Raw genomic sequence first — 20,079 nt, 5'->3', positions numbered from 1 at the left:
TACCTTGGGAATCAGGGGGCATTCCTGGAGCAGAGGATACTGTGGTGGTCAGGAGGTCGGTTAGGGTGGATTGCTCTTTTAATAACAGGCTACGAGGAGTCAGTCCAGGATCAAGGCGGCTTAATGGCATGGAGATTTATTAACAATTGCTCCACCTTCAGCTCAGTGTTACAGAGCACAAGCATGCACCCGGGAGGAAGGGGAAGACAGGTTTGTGCTATTCCAGGGGGATTATTCGTTAATTCACTGCACTTAAAGAACGGTCCAACACAATAAAGCAATCCTACCATTCTCGGTACAGCCATGACCCCCCCCCCCCCCCCACAACACTGGCTTTCCTGCCACTTACACGGAAATCTGCCCCAAACTTGCGCAGTTCTTCCAGGTGATTCCTCTTTTGCTCGGGTTGCAGCCCTGCAAGGAGGGAAACGGCACTGTGTTAGCACAAAGCCGCAAATCCACTGGACAGGGCGAGGGGGGCTGCAGAAGGGACCCCACAACCCACCAGTGTGATGAGAAAAGCAGGCAGAGTGCGAGGAAAGAAGAGGTACAAACCTTTACATGGCTGCTTGACTCCATCGCACGGCGAGGACGCCTCCAACGTCCGGCTTGGATCCTTTGCTGCAGAGGCAGAAATCTCTTTACCTAAATAACGTAAACATATTAGTCTCAGAAACATGTTACCGGCATTAGAGCGGATATCTACATGGCATTTGAAGCAAGAATGCCCCACCTTTACAGGGCCGGGCCTGACCCATGTTATTGGCTCCTGGAGCCCGCAAGTGAAAGGGAATCCATTTCCACTTGGATTGGGCCAGTACCATATATTACATAATATCATAAAGGCCCCCTCCAAAGCTTAAAGCTATAATTACTTAAAGGCAAATCAACTTGTAAAGAGAAGCTAAGTTCTGTTAGAATAACTAGATATTGGTTAATGACACAGATGAGTGTCAAAGGCTACATAAGAGTTCCCAGAACTGTCCCCTCCTCCCAGATATGTTACACCGACGTCTGCAACCCTAACCAACAAACACTGGGATTGACGCAGTATCCGCAGCAAGATAACAGCCTAATTCAGGCATATTACATTATACAGAAACACAACAGTAGCAATTTAGATCCACACACGAGAGGATGCAGTAGTATCACACCATGATAGCCATGGTAATTGCCGAATCAAGACCGAAGCCTAGTGTAATTGGCAGTACTATTTTGCAGGGGATATCCGGCTTATCCCAAGAAGTGGTTGGCTATAGGAAGCGTCAGACAACACTCCTGTTACATCTCCTACAAGATTATACAGTGGCGAGGGATGGGAAAAAAATAAAAAAAGTTTGTGAACCCCAATGATAATTACATATTGTTTACATGATAACCTTCTTGAAATCAAAACCACTCCTCTCAAATATCCAAGAGGGTTTATATTAACCAATTCCATGTCTTTTGGAACATAATGTATGAGTTAGACAAACTGAGTAATTAGTCTGGATACGTGCAAAAGTGAAATCCTGGTTATATCAGCCTAATTAAAGGGGATAATTAGAACCAGGTGTTTAAATAATTAGGTAGATCTTCTTCAGGAGTGAGTTTGGGAGGCCAAACCCAATATAAAGATTAGAAACTTTGTGAGTTTAGTCTTCACCATTCAGCTGTGTGGAAATACGTCATGCAACGATCAAAAGAAATCTCTGAGGACATCAGAAAAGCCGTTATTGATGCTCATCTGTCTAGAAAGGGCTACAAACCTATTTCTAAGGATTTGGGGCTACACAAATCCACTGAAAGACAACTGGAGAAAGTTTAAGACCAGTAACTCTACCCAGGAGCGGTCGTCCTACCAAAATCTCTCCAAAAGCAAAGCTGCAAAACATCCAGGAAGTCACAAAGAACCCAGAGTAACATCCTAGAATCTGCAGGCCACTCTCGCCTTCTCTGGACAGACGAGTCAAAGGTAGAACTTTTTGGCCTTCATGAGAAACATTATGTTTGGAGAACATCAAACACTGCGTTCGAACAGAAGAGCTTCATCCCAACCGTCAAGCATGGTGGTGGGAGTGTGATGGTTTGCGGCTGCTTTGCTGCCTCAGGACCTGGATGGCTTGCCATCATTGACACAACCATGAATTCTGCATTGTATCAGAAGATTCTAGAGGAGAATGTCAGGCCATCCGTCCGTGAGACGAAGATGAACCGAAAGTGGGACATGAAGCAAGACAATGATCCTAAACATACAAGCAGATCTTCAAAAGAATGGATGCAGAAGAAGAAATTCCATGTTTTAGAATGGCCTAGTCAAAGTCCAGACCTAAACCCCATTGAAATGTTGTGGCACGACCTGAAGCGAGCTGTCCATGTAAGGAAGCCCTCAAACGTCACTGAGCTGAAGCAGTTCTGTAAGGAGGAATGGGCCAAAATTCCTCAAAACCGATGTGAGAGACTGACCAGCAGGAACAGGAAACGCGCAGTTGAAGTTATTGCTGCTCAAGGGGGCGCCACCAGGTACTGAATATAAAAGGTTCATATACTTTTTCACTCATGGATATTGAATGTTGAGCCCTTTGTGGACAAATAAATGTTGAAAAAGTATCATGTGTTTGTGTCGTCATTTGTTTGACCAGGTTATCTTCATCTATTAGGACTTTTCAAATCTAAAATGGTAGATCTTAATCTATGTGAAAATCCTAAAGGGTTCACAAACTTTCACCACTGTATATCCTGCAAAGTAGCAACATTTTGGCATCCTTTATCAGGATGTACAATAAAACCTATATTATTTCACACGATATAACGGGGTTCTTGCCTGATGCATCGACTTGTATGACATAGGAAGCATCATTAATTGTAACTGTATTATTATGCAATTAGCTTTTGAAATGAACCATTTCCACCTTTTAACCAGAATAACTACTGCCAAATGCACCAGCCCATATTTCCATGCAGAATTGGATGCTAACCTCTTGCGTCAGTATCTCTCTCTCTGTATAGAATCCACAATTTTTTCCATTGCACCCAGTGCTCGAGAAAGCACAATTATACAAGCTCTACCTCGTTGGTGGCCAACTCCAGTCCACCAACAGGTCAGGTTAAGGATATCCCTGCTTCAGCACAGGTGGTTCAATCAGTGGCTCAGTTGAAGGCAGCCACCTGTGCTGAAGCAGGGATATCCTTAAAACCTTAATGGTTTGTGGCCATGAGTCAACACACCCTTGGTCTACGACATGCTCTTCCCACCCTGCTAGTCTACAAACTAGCCTGTTCTATCCAGGACGCCACCAGTGGCCCCGTCTCAGCAAGACCAGAAAAATACTTAAGACGGGTGCCGGTGCTGTAGAGACTTCACTCGTTACTCTTGCCATGCGTCTGGCCCTGAACAGGACAGCTCCTCACCTTCCGCCAGCACAACGGGAGTGCTGCTCTTTGGAGAGGGAGGCTTGGTGGACACGCTGGACTCTACCACAGGCCGAGGATCTGGAGTTAAAGTCTGAGAGGGAGTCCCCAGGGGGGAGTCCATGGAAGCTGAAGAGGAGCCGGATTTCGGAGAGAGCGGGGAGTAAACACGGGTGCCACCTGTAACACAAAGGGGCTGTGAAGTCAGGGCAGCAAAGTACTACCATTGCATGGCATTCACCATCTATGCCATATGCACATCACTAAAGATCTTCTGCCACAGCGATTAAATAAATACATTATTCGTTTATGGGACAGAACCAATTAGAAGTGAGTGCAGAAAAAGGGGGACTAATAACATTTTACACAGTGAATATTAACTTCCGCTGCTTGTGGAGGCTGTAACCTCTGGCAACGAAACGCGTTAACAAGTGCCCCAAGCAATTAACCAAAACGTGAAAACCCACCTGAGGGAGATGTGGACACTTCCGCCGGACGGCTGGATGGAGAAGACAATGTCTTGGTGCACCTGATTGGACGCTGTGCTTTGGGGGACATCCGGGAAGGCCCTACAAAAGGGAACAAAAAGCCTGAGCCCTAACCTGGATGTAAGCATTACTTCCTACGTAGGCAATGGTCTACACATTGTAACTGGCTGGCACGGAGAACTGTTCTCACCTCCGTTGATACCTCTCTGTTCCGGCACTGGGCTGGAACTTGTTTCCGGATAATGCTGAGGAGTCCCCCGGGGCGGAATAGACCCCATTCCAGGTCTCCCACCTCTGGAGGAGGTGGTTCTTATCCCTCCGCGCGCTCCGTCACGTACCCGCTGCGGGAGTGGAACATACTTTCCGTCCCTGCGAAAGGTAAACCAGCCTCGGATTAGCATCATAAATTACAAACATCCCTTCACTACAACCTAAAAATGTTCCAAGTACATCGTCCGACGACTCCAAAATAATGTTCATCTTTCAGTGCCCCTAATGGACGTACCAGGTAGGGCTGCTCAGACTCGTGGAATTTCTGGAGATTCGGTGGCCGCATAATACTAGAAGACTTCTAAAAACTAAACCCAGTGGGAGCAGAAAGGAAGGAGCAGATAAGATAATAGTACAGACTGAAAAAAAACTTAAATGCATGTTTGCTAATGCAAGAAGCCTGACAGATAAAGTGAGTGAGCTTGAATTAATAGTTGCAAGGGAGCAGTACGATATCATAGGCATTACTGAAACATGGTGGGATGAAACTCATGACTGGGCAGTTAATTTAGAGGGTTATTCCCCTTCTCTGAAGGATCGAGCAAATAGAAGAGGAGGTGGAGTTTGATTATATGTTAAACCGGATCTAAAACCTATTATAAGGGACGATGTTTATGAAGCGAATGATGAAAATGTAGAGACCTTGAGGATAGAAATTAGCAGTGGAGGTGAAAGTATAAAGAAAATGTTTGTAGGGATATGCTATAAACCACCAAATATCTGTGAGATTGAGGAAGCTAAAATACTTTTACAAATGGAGAAGGCATCAAAACTGGGTCATGTTTGCATAATGGGAGATTTTAATTATCCAGACAGACTGGGGCAATCAGATTAGCATTACAACAAAAAGGAAACTGTTCTTTGGGGGTGCTTAAAGACAATTACATGACCCAAATTATTGAGGAACCAACCAGGAGAGGGGCAATAATGGATTTGCTAAGATCAAACAATGTAGAAGTGATAACAAATATTGAAGTCAGGGAAGATTTTAATAAACAGACCTAATCTACAAGGAATAAATTGGGATGATGTTTTTGCAGGGAAAATGTAGAAGATAAAAGGGCAGTCTTTAAAACATTGTTAGAAAAGCACACTTAGTGTATACCCTTGGGTAATAAGTATAAAAGAAATATTTGAAAACCAAATTGGCTAAATAAACAGGTAGGGGAGGAAATGGACAAGAAGAGGAAGGCGTTTAGATTGTTGAAGTCAGAAGGGACGGAGATATCATACCAGAATAAGGAATGTAACAAAAAGTTACAAAAAGGGCAATCAAATTAGCGAAAATGGATAATGAAGAAAGGATTGCAATAGAAAGCAATATCAACACTAAAAAGTTATTTAAGTACCGTAACAACAAAAAATAGAAAAGAAAATATAGGACCCTTTCAGTGTGAGATGGGCAGGCAGACTATTGGAGATAAGGAAAAAGCTGAGGTATTAAACAAGTTCTTTACCTCTGTTTACCCGGGAGGAATCTATTGCAATTGTAGTGCCGCAGGAGGAAGCCACAACCTCCATATTAATGAACAATTGGTTAACTGAGAAAGAAGTTCATAGACGGCTTTATAAAATTTAAGTAAATAAGGCACCTGGCCCCGATGGCATATATCCAACAGTTAAGCAGTTAAGTTCAGCAATAGACAAACCATTACATTTAATATTCAAGGACTCCATTTCCACAGGCTCAGTACCACAAGATTGGCATAAAGCAGATGTGATGCCTATATTTAAAAAAGGGAGCTAGATCACAACCAGGGAATTACAGACTTATAAGTCTGACTTCAATAGTGGGGAAGCTACTTGAAGGTTTAGTATCAGATAATATTCAGGAATCGCGAATGATTAGTAATAGTCAGCATGGATTCATGAAGGATAGGTCTTTCCAAAGCTAACCTCATTCGTTTGAGGCGGTAAGAAGGAATTTAGACCAGGGTAATGCAGTTGATAGGCTCTTCTGGTACGGTTCCACACAAGTTTAATAAACAAAATAAAGCAAATTGGACTCGGTACAAAAATAAATTGCAACTGGATTGAAAAATGGTTGAAGGATAGACAGTTGTAATAAATGGAACTTTTTCAGGTTGGGCTATGGTTGTGAGCAGTACCTAAGAGATCAGTACTGGGACCCCTGCTTTTTAACTGTTTATTAATGACCTTGAAGGTTGGCATCGAGAGCAAAGTCTCCATCTTTGCTGATGACACCAAATTGTGTAATATAGCAGAGGAGGTCCAAAAAAAATGTTCTGACTAGTTCAACCTATGTTTGTTTGTTAGGTTTTCGTACGTCGCTTGTTACTGTGCAGGAGAAAGACTAGCTAGGCAGAGGCGGCGAGTATAGACTGACCCGTACCTGGGATCTAGATCCTAAATTAGTAAGATGCATGGGGTCTGGTTCCAGGGTCAGGGCAGGGTGCCGCTGAAGAGTAGAAGCCACAGGTCTGAGGTCAGGGCAGGAAAGAGATAGAATGATCGCGCTCACTGTTTCAGGGCAGGAGGCAGAGGAGCCCAAAGGCAGGCAAAAATCACAGGGATGAGAGACGGATAAAGGGAGATGAAAGGTGTGAACAATTTCCATATCAACCTGAGGGGGTCTTCCTGTTTTTGAAGTGAGGGCAGGAGTTGCCAATAAGCAAGATCGCCAAGGTTGCTTCAGTGTGGGCGAGTACTGGGACCCCTGCTTTTTAACTTGTTTATTAATGACCTTGAGGTTGGCATCGAGAGCAAAGTCAAAGCAAAGGATGTAATTTCTCTCCAGAAGGACTTGAATAGACTGGAAACTTGGGCATGTAAATGGCAGATGAGATTTAATACAGATAAATGTAAGGTTATGCATTTGGGAAGCAAGAATAGAGAGGCAACTTATAAATTAAATGGGGATAAATTAGGGGAATCCTTGATGGAGAAGGATTTAGGAGTGCTTGTAGACAGCAGTCTTAGCAATAGTGCCCAAAGTCATGCAGTAGCTGCAAAGGCAAAAAAGATCTTATCTTGCAAACGGGCAATGGATGGAAGGGAAGTAAATATAATTATGCTCCTTTACAAAGCATTAGTAAAACTACAGCTTGAATATGGAGTAGAATTTTGGTCACCACTCCTTAGAGAAGAAATGATGGAATAGAAAGCACAGAGAAGAGCCACCAAATTAATAAAGTGGATGGATAATCTGATTCATGAGGAAAGGCTAGCCAAATTAGATTTGTTTACTTTAGAAAAGGAGGCATCCAAGAGGGGATATGATAACTATATACAAATATATTTGGGGTAAATACAAGCTTTCAAAAGAACTATTCATGCCAAGGGCAGTACAAACGACAGTCATCCCTTAGGCTGCAGCCAGGCTGATGCTGAGCGAGTGCGCTCGTGCTGGCCGCAATGAAACATTGCTGCAATGTGGGTGGCTAGCAGGAGTGTACACGGCGCTTAGCTGCTTGGCGACACAACCAAATTGGATTTGGCTGCTCGCTGATGCATCACGTGAGTGGTTTGCCCAATGAGGGCGAACTAGTTCCGTGACGTAACAGCTGCAACCCCCCCAAGCCCCCCTCGAGCGTGCAACTAGCTGGCCATTAAACACCCGGCACCTGAGCAGAAGCGAGCGCTCTCCCACCCTGGCCGCAGCCTTAAAGTTGGAGGAAAGGAGATTTCTCCAGCAACAAAAGGGTTCTTTACAGCAAGGGAAGTTAAAATGTGGAATTCATTACCCATGGAGACTGATGGCAGATACAATAGATGTATTTAAAAAAAAAAAAAAAGAAGGTTTTAGAAAGGAAATGTATACCAAATAGAGAAACATGGGAAGGATGTTGATCCAGGGAGTAATACAATTGTCAATATTTGGAGTTAGGAAGGAATTTATTTCCCCCCCTTATGAGATATAATTAGATGATATATCACTGGGGGGGGGGGGGGGTGTTTGCCTTCCTCTGGATCAATATACTGTAAGTATAAATATAGGCTAAAGTATCTGTTTAAATTTAGCATAGGTTGAACTTTATGGACGCATGTCTTCTTTCAACCTCATCTACTATGTAACTTTAGATGGGGTAAGCGCGTGGTGGCTGCACGTGATTAGTACGGTTTGGATCAAATTTATGTTGGGCACTCGTCAAGCTCTGATGCTTAACTTCGCACCCCAATTCAGCACCAACCGTCATTGGGGCTGGACCGGAGTGCAATACCCCACATTGAAACTGGATGGATCTGCCCCCGAGACCTACAAGGAAACCTCGGCGAGGGTCCCAGAGAGAAGGGAAACATTATAGCAATACAAAAAAAATGGTAATTTATTCATAAGTCACGAGGAGTAAGCTCCACCTGGGTGCTGCCATGGACAACCACGTGCCCGCGACTCACCGAGAAACCAGGCTGGGGCTGTCGCGGTCAGAGTTTTGCCGCTGCACCGCGCTGTGTTTCTCCTCCTCCGTTCTGCAGTCGTCGTTCTCGATGGCGATGCGCGCGCGGTACTGGGGGCTGGATTCTATCTCCCGGGCCAGCTGCGCAGCGCGAGCTTCCCGCTGCCTGAACTCCTCTGAGTTTTCCTTTTCCAGAGGGACCCTAAAGATGTCGATGCTTTAATTATACGGGCACAGTTATTTTTGGGGTACAGAAAGAACAATCTTATTATAATGGGGCATTGAACAGTGATGTCTGATATGTAGAAATAACCCTCGCACAGAAATACAGATATTGTATTCCCGTAATTGACTTGTAACCCATAGAAGCGACATCTGCAACTATTTTCTTTGCAGGGCAGAAGGGGGAAGATTTTACATTTATAAAAGGACCCTTAATTTCCTCATCTCCACCCCCCCCCCCCCCCCCAACGCACATTTAGCTGGAGGTGCAGTCCCCGTCCCTATTTCTTCTAACTGGAATGGTAATTTTCAGGGGGAGGATCCCAAAAAAGTAATGCAATTTAAAAATGTATCGCTGCCCACGAGCAAAAAGTAAAATGAAGAACCAACTTAATTTGTCAACAGACATATCCTCCCCTAAATGTGTGAGGTCTCAAGTGAGGGGATATATAAAAAAAAAAAAAAGTACTTGGGATGCAAAAGTAAGTTGTTCTCAGGCACTCACGTGTAGGAGGAGAGGCTGCTGTCATATGTTGTCTTCACTCCATAGTTCTCCTCATTAAACTTGAACATCTCATTGGGATCCCAGCCATTTGACTGGAAAGCAAGAAGACAGTTATTCAGGACGAGCTGCTTCATCACTACTGTAGACTTTGCACCAAGCAGCAGTTTGCGGCCTCACCAACTACTCTAACCATATGACCAAAAGCAGTAACTGGACTCGGTCACGTCCCAAAACACTTCTCTTGACCACAACGCTTTGCTTGCACGATATGCCCGTCCATCCTTGACCTCAAGCCGATGACACCAAGCCTACTACACTTCACAGCCAGTGCACCAAGCAAGGCCGATGTGGGGAGCACGGAGCAGACATACCAGATCGGATTCCAGCTCATAGTCGTCGTTGTTTTCTCCTCCATCCCAGCGCAGGAGAACCTTCTCCTTGTGCTCCTTGTTCAGCACTTTGGAATTCATGGCGATGGCAGAATCGGTAAATTTATCTGAAACGTTAGACAAAAGTTAAAGAGGGAAGAGAATCGGAGAGAGAAGACTCCCAAATAGGGCAACAGAGAGAGAAGAAAAAAAAATTGTTTTGGTGCTCATACAGGCTCCTAACAAGCACAGTGGCAGGGAAATTCTGGATCAGAAAAGATGTGGAGCAGTAGTGATAAGAAGCCTCTCAACTATAAAGTTATAGACTCCAGGCTTCAATACACAATCACCACTTACATCTCCAACACTTGGTAACTCATGCTCTAACATTTGAGCCTTGGCCAGAGAAAATCTATTAAACCCCCTTTCCTGATACGTTACTATTCAGCTCAGGGTGCTAATCAATGGTTTACTTATTTGAAATAGTATCTATGTTACACGATGCAGAGAGAATTTGTTCTGTGCTAAACGGAGAAGTGCCAGACCATGACTTCCAGTTTAATATAAATGTTGCCAAGCAAAAAGGTCTTCTAATGTACATTTAGAACCACCATGGTCCTTTGTACATTACTTAGACTGCTGCACAGCAGATGTACAACTGGAGTACAGGAAACAGTACAAGTACGAATAAGGTTAAGCAACGCTCAGATCTGCCGGGAGCCCACAATTATGAATGTTTCAGCACCCAGGCACAAAGTGGGATGAAACACACACGGTACCAGTAGGTGCTAACATGCTTCCTACCTTTTGTGGCATAGTTGAAATCCACATTGCGGAAATGAACGAGAGCTACATCTGTGGGTTTGAAGATCATGGTGTCTACAATGTCTTCTCTCTTTGGCCCTATGACCTGTTCACTTGTCTTCTTGTGCACAGCATCGACAGCCAGTTCAAACTGTAAGCACAGAGACCCCAAGAGAGAATAAGGGAGGAAACCTCAATGCACCATGAGCTGCCCACCACAACACGCCTGCCAACTCCATCTACTCTTAACCCTCTGAGGAGAGGTTAAGAAAGCATGCAGCCCAATAGAGACGGAGCAGAGTTAGACTGCAAAACATACAGCCTGCACTTGCCATGTGAACAGTGCTAAGGGTAGAATTCAATTTTTGCAGGAAAGTCACCAGTTTCTTCAGCAAATACTTACCTTCGAACTTAAAGTTTTGAAGATCCCTTCGTAAACATGACCATTTTTCACCTTGACATCACACGTGGAACCCTTTATTTAAAAAAAAACAACAAAAAAGAAACACATGTTTGTTTCACTTCTTAAACCAGCATTTCAATCCAAATCACTTGTGAAGCATTAGATAATACTTGCTGCGTTTTTGCTTCCCTCGGTTTATGCCCTTTTTAATGCAATAAGCTTCCTAGGGTTGCTATAGCAACTGTTTAGTAAGCCACAGCACTTCCTCTTTTGAAATAGGCGTCATATTGCATACCCTGGGAAGCAGGATCTTTGCCAATTTATCATGGGAGAACAGATCGATCAGCAGCTTAGAGAATTGCTTCCTCGTAAAAACAAAAAAATACATTTCTTTAATATATATATATATAAAAAACATAATACTGAGTTAAGTTATGGTGAGTAAAAAAAGTGACAAAAACTAATATATATATATATATATATTTGAACTACTTGTCCCATCCTGGTACCATTCATAACCTTATTGCAGCTGAATAGGTTACAATTTCTCCAGTGTAATCTCCCCCAAAGTACAACTTCTATTCAAGCAAGAAGACCTCACTGAATAATATAGAATATCATACAACTTAAGTATGCTTCCAATGCCCAGAACTGAAATCAGGTACCTGGATTTCACAAAAAAGCTATGCAAGTTATGTTTGCAAGTCACTAATAAATACCCCATTTAAAATGAATGCGATTGTCGGTCAAAACAGAAACGCAGCCAAAAAATTTAAAAAGCATGAAGTCAAACTTGTGATCGATTGCTGCTATTCTTATTCAAAAACTTTAGTATTTGACAAGTTTTCATTGGCTTTTTTTGGACAATAATTGTCTAGTGTGCACAATTACAAAATGTAGTAAAAGACAACATTGTTAAATAAAGCCAGAAGAGGACTTTGCAATGGTAAAATGGGGACAGTTATCTTCAGGAGATGCAGAAAAGAACCATTCCAGAATTCCCAACCATCACGGTCATAGCATCTTTTGCTGCCAGTAGTTCAGGCAGTAAACAGTCACCATCATAAATAAATGCATAACAATCAGAACGGATCTTTAAATGGGTGAGTAATCCGGCGTCTGATGCTGAAAAAGGAAGATACCCATGTACTGCTAAAAGCGGGTTTTTGCAGCACGCAAACACTGGAATGTCATGATGTAGTGAAGATTGTCAAATTTAAAAATCAACAAAAAACTAGATTGATTTGAGCCGGACTATTGATTGATAGAGTCGGATACTCACCACAACCGCAGTTAAAAAATGCAGCATGCGAGAATTGTTATAAACACCTTCAAAAACCTGCAATGCAAAAAGTTTTAAATAAAAAATCAAGCTAGAGGAGCACGTTTAGATTTGTTTTTTTACCGGAAACCCCATTCAGACAGCGTGTTTAACGTTACAATGCAATAGGCATTCATAGGATTTCAGTCATTGTCGTTATTAAGTGACGTGTCAAGTACTGCATTCTTTATTGTAACAAACTACTATAAATTGATAGCTTTACGATGCCTTTAAAAACAGAAATCAGACATTTTGAGAAGGACTTACCGGAGACTGCAGTCCCTTTACTATGCTTCTACCCCTACAAAGGAAAAAAACAAAAATGAATCTCAATATCCAGAGAAAAAAAAAACTCCTTATTAAAGTAATGTTATACACCAATGAACTGGATTTCAACAGCTAACAGGTTAAAGACACAAGCTGCACTTAAGTCAGACATATGACCGGAAGTTAATTTAGATAGTAAACAGGGAGTACGAGATCCCGTATTATGTCATATATGAAACCAACGTTGAGTCTGAACTCAATTTACCCTAAGCTGTCAGCTTTGAACTCTTGCACTGTCCTTCTGTATGTACAGAACTGAGCCTATAACAACTTCTTGGAATAATATTCAGCAATTCATTACGGCAGCGTTAGGCCTACAAGACAATGACACACAAATATTCAAAAAAAAAACATTCTGCGATGTCCCCATTACTCAGCAGTGATCCACTTCTAACTCTACAAAGATACAGGATCCAACAGGAAACATTGCTATTATAAGGACAATTTGGAAGTAGCGTTGCAGACAAATTTTCCCTAAATGAACTTAAAAAAAAATAATAATTAAAGTTAGATCACCGACAAAAACCTGTGACATGAAGAGGTAGCCAGGCTCACTAATAAAGGTTAAGCCCGTTTGGATACCACTGATCCATGTTTTGGGGGGGTCAGGAGTGTAAGTTATTGGACCCAACTGTTGTAAAAGCATTACCTGTAACTATGCGACTCCCCACTAGGGGTCCCTGCTTCACCAGAAAGGTAACTGGGGCATAGGATGTGAGGTGTCCCTGAAACAGTCAAGGGGGTCCCTAGGATAATGGGGGATGCCCAGGTCATCCAGAACCAGTATAGAGGCTCTGGGTGGTACTCCAATCATCTATAAGGTTGAGGGGACTTTAAAAAAGTCCAGCCCAAAGTTTATTGTAGAGAGTGTGGAGAATATAGTTAGAATAAGAAGCTTTACGTTATTTCTTACTATTTCCCATAACTTACAGGACACCTACAAGCTCATATTGAACCCCCAAAATAACCACAACATATATATAAGCATATAAGTGTCACAGAGGAGTGCTACTGAGCATGGCAATATATATTTAAAACCAGAGACAGAACGTAAAACACAGACAGAGCTCAGTGCACATCCAGTGAAACTTATACATGGTACAGTGCCTAAATATATATGTATAGATATCTATTAAATAAAATGTCTTTTAGTTTAACATTTTGGCCAAATTGTCGTAAGCCCCTGAGCCACTACACGGCAGACCACATCTCAAGGGTCCCTAACACTAATATAAATTCTTAATAACCTGTGCATTACCAGGAAGAATGATTTATAATAAACTAGCTGAGAGACCCGGCGTTGCCCGGGATGTAAATGCGTAATAGGTAGTATTTTTTATAAATCGTGGAACAAAAGGTGACTGTTTGTTGTAAAGGTTGGATAATAATATTGAAAAGAAAGATGGAAGAAAATGTAATACGATGTTGTATAAAAATGGTTTATTGTAACCACATCACAGTACAATGTATATTTTGGTGCCATAAGTGATGTAAAAATCTGAGTCGTGTGTCCTGCTAGGGTGTGAGGCGGCGGGTGGCGCGTGGGTTGTGAGTGCTGTCTGCGAGTGGGGGTCCTGCTAGGGTGTGAGGCGGCGGGTGGTGCGTGGGTTGTGAGTGCTGTCTGTGAGTGGGGGTCCTGCTAGGGTGTGAGGCGGCGGGTGGCGCGTGGGTTGTGAGTGCTGTCTGTGAGTGGGGGTCCTGCAAGGGTGTGAGGCGGCGGCTGGCGCGTGGGTTGTGAGTGCTGTCTGTGAGTGGGGGTCCTGCTAGGGTGTGAGGCGGTGGGTCAGTGATGTCGGTGCGTAGGGGCGGGAGGGCAGCAGGTGTGTGTGGCGGCAGGTATGTGTCGAGTGTGGCGGGTGTCTGTTGAGTGCGTGCAGCGGCTGTGAGGCGGTGGGTGAAAGGCAGAGGCGGCCGGAGTAAGGGCGGGTGAAAGGCAGAGGCGGGGGTTGGGAGGCGGTAAGGCGGGCATGAAGGCGAAGGGCGGCGGGAAGGGGAGGAGGGGGTGGTGGAGGGGGGCAAGGGGGTGGAGGAGGGGGGCAAGGGGTGGAGGAGGGGGGCAAGGGGTGGAGGAGGGGGGCAAGGGGGTGGAGGAGGGGGAAGGGTTAGAGGAGGGGGGGGAAGGGTTAGAGGAGGGGGGGGAAGGGTTAGAGGAGGGGGGGGAAGGGTTAGAGGAGGGGGGGGGAGGGTTAGAGGAGGGGGGGGGAAGGGTTAGAGGAGGGGGGGGGGGAAGGGTTAGAGGAGGGGGTGGGGGAAGGGTTAGAGGAGGGGGTGGGAAGGGTTAGAGGAGGGGGTGGAAGTGTGGGAGGGGGTGGGAGGGGAAAGGGGAAAAAGAGGTGGAGGGGGGGGAAGAGGAGCGGAGGGGGGGGTGGAAAGGGGAGCGGAGGGGGGGGGAAGGGGGGTGATGGGGGGGGTGGAGGGGAGGTGTGGAGGGGGGGGAGATAAATGGGGAGGTGAAGGGGGGTGGAAGGGAGAAGTGGAGTGAGGGGAGGTGAGGGGAGGTGATCGGGGGTGAGGGGTGGGTGAGGGGAGGTGAAGGCCGCTCACTCACCCGTCCTGCAGGTCCCACGTGGATCTGAGGCGGGAGGCAGCGTGTTGTGGCCGCTCCCCCGCTGTGTCCCGGGCGCTCACTCGCTCCCCCGCTGACTGTAGCGGCGCCAAGGGGGGGGGGGTATCGGGGAGACACTGACACTGGAGGGGGGGTGGAGGGGAGGTGAAGGGGGGGTGGAGGAGAGGTGAAGGGGGGTGAAGGCCGCTCACTCACCCATCCGGCAGGTCCCACGTGGATCTGAGGCGGGAGGCAGCGTGTTGTGGCCGCTCCCCCGCTGTGTCCCGGGCGCCGCCATCTTGGGTACTCGGCGCGGCGAGGCAGCCTGCCTGGCCACTGGCTGTTTCCCCCGCCGGGGAGGGGTGAGTTGTAGCGCCGGGGAGGGGGGGGCATGTATATGTGTGGGGGGGGGAGAGGTGGGAGATATAGAGGGGGGTCTCGCACGGCCGCTGACACTGGGTGGGGGGGGGGGGGCGCTGAAGGGGTAATAATAGTGTGTGTGTCCCGCTGACTGTAGCGGCGCCAGGGGAGGGGGGGGCGGGGTGAAAGCGCGGGAGACACGGGGAGAGGAGGAGGTGCGCGCGGTTGCTGCTAACACTGTGAGCTCCGCTAATGTAGGTAACACCCCCCCTACACACGTGTGTGTGTGTGTGTGTCTGTCACTGTGTGTGTGTGTGTGTGTGTGTCCCTGTGTGGGTGTGTGTCCCTGTGTGTTGTGTGTGTCCCTGTGTGTGTGTGTGTGTCCTGTGTGTGTGTGTGTGTCCCTGTGTGTGTGTGGGGTGTGTCCCTGTGTGTGTGTGTCCCTGTGTGTCCTTTGGCCCGTCACTCCGCCTCAGGCCAATGAGAGGTGTGCGGGGGCGGGCGGGCCAAGGGACCAATGAGATTTCCCCTAGGGAACACCGGACATCCAGGCAGGCATGCATGCATGCAGGCAGGCAAACATACAGTGCTTTCACTAATATAGTATAAGATCTGTCAAAATTAGTTGCATAGTTCTAAGTCTACTGAGCTCTGTCTGTGTTTTATGTTCTGTCTCTGGTTTTAAATATATATTGCCATGCTCAGTAGAACTCTCTGTGACACTTTTATGCTTATATATATGTTGTGGTTATTTTGGGGTTCAATATGAGCTTGTAGGTGTCCTGTATGTTTTACAATTCTTGTTCAGCTAGTCTTAGCTGATTGGAGGGTGGCAACCTCCTACCTAATTGAAGCTCACCCCCTCCCACATTAAATGGTGAAAAGCTCACTCCATAGCATCTCCACTCTCAGGGGAACTTGCTTGCTTGCAGTATGATTCTGACAAATCTAATACAGAGTGCTTTTCCTGGTATTGTACAGGTTAATAAAAGTTTCAATCAAACTTAGAACTATGCAACCAATTTTGACAGATTTATTATAAATCATTCTTCCTGGTAATGTACAGGTTATTAAAAATTCATATTAGTGTTAGGGACCCTTGAGATGTGGTCTGCCGTGTAGTGGCTCAGGGGCTCACAACAATTTGGCCAAAATGTTAAACTAAAAGACCATTTTATTTAATAGATATCTATACATATATATTTAGGCACTGTACCATGTATAAGTTTCACTGGATGTGCACTGAGCTCTGTCTGTGTTTTACGTTCTGTCTCTGGTTTTAAATATTTCCCATAACTCACAGACAGGATATTTATAAAGTGTATATTTTATTGAACAGTGTGTTTTAAAACATATGCTTTGTGCATAGTAAAATGAGGCACAGGCCAGGTGTCCCAGGGCCTGTATTGGGTGTGTGGGTACCTCAAAATGTATGCTGTAATAAAGTATGGTTCATAGGGTGTTATCCTGTATGTATAAAAATCCATGCAGTCGCCTAAGCATTTGCATAGGAGACATGTCTGCCTTGCCATCTGGCCTCAAAAGGAATCCAGGATGTCGAGGTGTCTGGCCATTTGGTAGCACGGAGGGACAGAGGAACAGGCCCCAAAAGTTATTTCAGACGATGCGGAGCCTTCCCTTCAGATAGCCATGCCCCTTTCTCTGACATCAGCCAGATGAGCCCTGCTCTGATTGTCGGTGGAGAAATTTCTCACGCTTTGGATTGGGCTATAGTATTTTTTGAATGAAAGTCAGAGGTATTATAACCCCTTGCGCCCCTCAGAAAAAAAGTGTTCTTTATTTCAAGTGTTCGCTCAACGTTCTAAAGATTCTCAAAGCTTTCTCCAGATGCTAGGATTCTAAATTTCAAGTCTCCAGAAAAAAAAGGCTGCTTCAGCTAAAGCTGCCTGGAATATTTTCTGTTCTGTTTTTGCAACTGTTATCGGGGGGAAATCCTTATTAGAATTCCCTGCACCTAGAAGAGTCTAGCTTTGTACCCCAATCCCAAGTAAGTGTGTTTTTTGCCTGTAGTATGTATCATTGTGTGTATGCCTTGTGAATACATTTACAATTTATTTCATTATCTTTGTTCGCTCAATGTATGATCCGGATTAATAAAAAAATTAAAAAAAGTGTAAATTGCCTGGTCTCTCGTGACAAAAACATTTCAGGCTTTGGTTTTGTATGACTTAAAAATAACTGTGAAAAAACAAATCCAATAAGAAGGTAGGTTAACATTACCTGTGAAAGCTCTATTACCTACAGAGGGGTCAAAGCCTGGATCACAATGGTAATTATAGACTATAGGGACATAGTGTATGGTACAGCACCCCAAACGCGACATCCTCTATAACTATTTGAGCTGTGCCACCCTGCCTGCTGCCCACCGTGCTCATGCCCACCTTACCTATTTTGCCGGCGTCAAATGCCGCGGGCCATTGTAACGAGCGTCAAATGACGCCGTGGGGGTCATGTGCCATCACAGGACCCTTTGGCGTCATTTGACACAGCATTACTATGGCAACACGTCAACACCAAGTCTCTGAATCCTGGTAAGTGAAGTTGCAGGGACCTCATGCAATACCCCAGCATTTAATTTAAAAGCCTTGGGGAAGAGCGGGGGGCCTCTGCAACCACCCACGTCCCCCCAGAAAAATCTCGCACCCCCCAGCACTATAACTCAATATGCTGCGTTGTCCTACAATATAACGACAACCCATATCACTGCAAAATGTTCAGAGACCCAGATTAGCTATCCCTCGAGTACAGACGCAAATTACATTTTCTCTATCTTGCCTTCAACTATTTCTGGGAAAGCTACCTGCCTATCTAAACAAGCTACTCGCCCCTAACCACACGCAGCTCTTATCACCTGAGATTCGACTCCAAAAGACTGCTCTCATGGTCCCAAGCTTCAACAAGGATCGCTTATCAACTGGAACCACCTACGAGACTCTCAAAACCGTCGCCAGTAATTTCAAGACTTCAGTCATCTCATTTTAATCTGGTCTGCAACATACAATCATCTCTGTCCATGAAATACCTAAATTGAACGTATAACCTCATTTAATGTAACCATGTATTGTTACAATCTCTCTGTGCCCAGGAGATACTTGAAAACGAAATAACTCCTAATGTATTACTTCCTGGTAAACATTTAATACATTGTCAACATACAGTGGTTATCAGCAAAGCACCATTTTATGAACAGCGGCACTGTACACAGAATTTTGCAGGCACAAGAAGCAATGCCCTGCAAAGTTTACAATCAAAATTAGAATATGTTTTTTGCACCTGTATTTACTGGCATCAGCTATTGTTGCTTTACTGTATTCACTATGCCAGCACCTTTTAATGTTTGCAGCACATTATGCAGGAGAAACAACCCCATCTCTGTAGAATTTACAAGCCAATTGTGGTACCCAAGACAAAGGGCCTTTCCTATAGTCACAAGACACCGACTGGAGACAGGTTTTAAAAAAACAAAACAAAAAAAGGTCAGTGACATTACTATTGACCTACCCTTTAAACTCTATATCAACTAAACATCCTTTTATTTTAGGCAACCATATACTGGTAATTGAAACAGACATTTATTAAACAACAGTGTACTCCTGCCTCAATTGCGATGACAGCAATACTGCTACTGCAACACCATGGCTGCCAGGGAAGCCCAGACGTGCCTAGGATGAGACTGAAACACATGGTGGCATCTGACTGCGCTGCCAACCAGCACATGGCGGCCGCCAACCACCACCGCCGACTGCGTACGTGACGCATGCAGCGGTCGCGAGGCAGAGCGCATGCGCAGGTAACGGTAAGCCTGATCCCCCCCTGGCGGGAAATTGGGGAGGGGGTGTGCAGGGTGGAAACGGCCCACGTGACCCAAAGATTCGGGACACACCCTCTCCACCAAGCTCCGGTGCGCCGATTGGCCGGGATCCCCCGTCAATCAGGAAGGAAGCTTTCCCGGTAAACCGGCTTCCAGATCTTCCCGCGACGGTATTCCAGCGATATCTGCTCACCTAACCCCCTACGGTTCTCACCTGCCGGCTCCCGTCCGCTCCTGGCTCCTGCTCCCGGGTGGGAGGTTGTTGCCGTTGGGGCTCCCAGGGGAGCCGCTTCCTGTTGCTGCGGCCATGGCGGTGCCCGGTTTGCGGCTGAGTGGCGGAGGCGGCGGTTGCTGCTGCTGTTTGAGCATGTTCCGGGGCTCGAGAGGAGGGGGGAGGCGCGCAGCGGAGAGAGCGCGAGACCCACCGGAGGGGGGGAGGAGTGAGAGCGGCGCAGGCCCCGGCGCGAGACACTGAGAGGGGGGGGTAGTCGGGGATAAATAAAAAAAAAAAAAAAGCCGGCGCGCGCCTCGCTCAACAACCGCCGCGCACGAGACACTGCGCGTGGAGGGAGGGCGGGGCTGAAATGGACCAATAGGAACAGAGGAAAACGTGGTTAGATAAAGGCGGGGCTTGTGGCTGACCAATCAGCTGGTGTAGGGAGAGAAGGTGAGTTCGCCGGAACAGGGAGAGGGAAGCGCGGGCCTCTTTCTTGACCCGTCGTCTACACCAAATGGCCCAGCGCGCGACTGCAACGCGAGAAAAAGATGGGCGGAGCCAGGGCCTATGGCCAATAAGATGTCCGGCGGCGGGGGAAAGGGGAGGAGACAAGGCGATGTTGGCCAATGAGAGCAGCGAGGGGTGGCCCAGCGCTGAGGGACTGCGGTGGCG

The 20,079-nt window shown here is 45.8% G+C and overlaps 1 protein-coding gene across 4 annotated transcripts in view; it reads right to left on the bottom strand.

Annotated features, from left to right (window-relative positions):
- ATXN2L (ataxin 2 like) overlaps positions 1 to 20,079 on the bottom strand; it is a 47,007-nt gene extending 26,928 nt beyond the window's left edge. Inside the window, exons 1-13 of one of the 4 annotated variants that reach the window (XM_075566305.1) lie at positions 19,405 to 20,079; positions 12,394 to 12,427; positions 12,088 to 12,144; positions 10,806 to 10,877; positions 10,403 to 10,553; positions 9,602 to 9,726; positions 9,231 to 9,322; positions 8,505 to 8,720; positions 4,069 to 4,247; positions 3,858 to 3,959; positions 3,391 to 3,570; positions 556 to 645; positions 350 to 414 (exon numbers count right to left, since the gene is read on the bottom strand). In XM_075566305.1, coding sequence (XP_075422420.1) covers positions 350 to 414; positions 556 to 645; positions 3,391 to 3,570; positions 3,858 to 3,959; positions 4,069 to 4,247; positions 8,505 to 8,720; positions 9,231 to 9,322; positions 9,602 to 9,726; positions 10,403 to 10,553; positions 10,806 to 10,877; positions 12,088 to 12,144; positions 12,394 to 12,427; positions 19,405 to 19,559 — 1,518 coding nt within the window. In that variant the 5' untranslated portion in view covers positions 19,560 to 20,079. The remainder of the gene's footprint in view (positions 1 to 349; positions 415 to 555; positions 646 to 3,390; positions 3,571 to 3,857; positions 3,960 to 4,068; positions 4,248 to 8,504; positions 8,721 to 9,230; positions 9,323 to 9,601; positions 9,727 to 10,402; positions 10,554 to 10,805; positions 10,878 to 12,087; positions 12,145 to 12,393; positions 12,428 to 19,404) is intronic. The other 3 variants (XM_075566306.1, XM_075566307.1, XM_075566308.1) reach the window with 3 other exon arrangements.

The sequence above is a fragment of the Ascaphus truei genome, chromosome 11, assembly GCF_040206685.1.
Source record: "Ascaphus truei isolate aAscTru1 chromosome 11, aAscTru1.hap1, whole genome shotgun sequence".
NCBI lineage: Eukaryota > Metazoa > Chordata > Amphibia > Anura > Ascaphidae > Ascaphus > Ascaphus truei.
The sequence above is the reverse complement of the archived record's forward strand: the minus strand, read 5'-3'. Positions and strand labels throughout refer to the sequence as shown.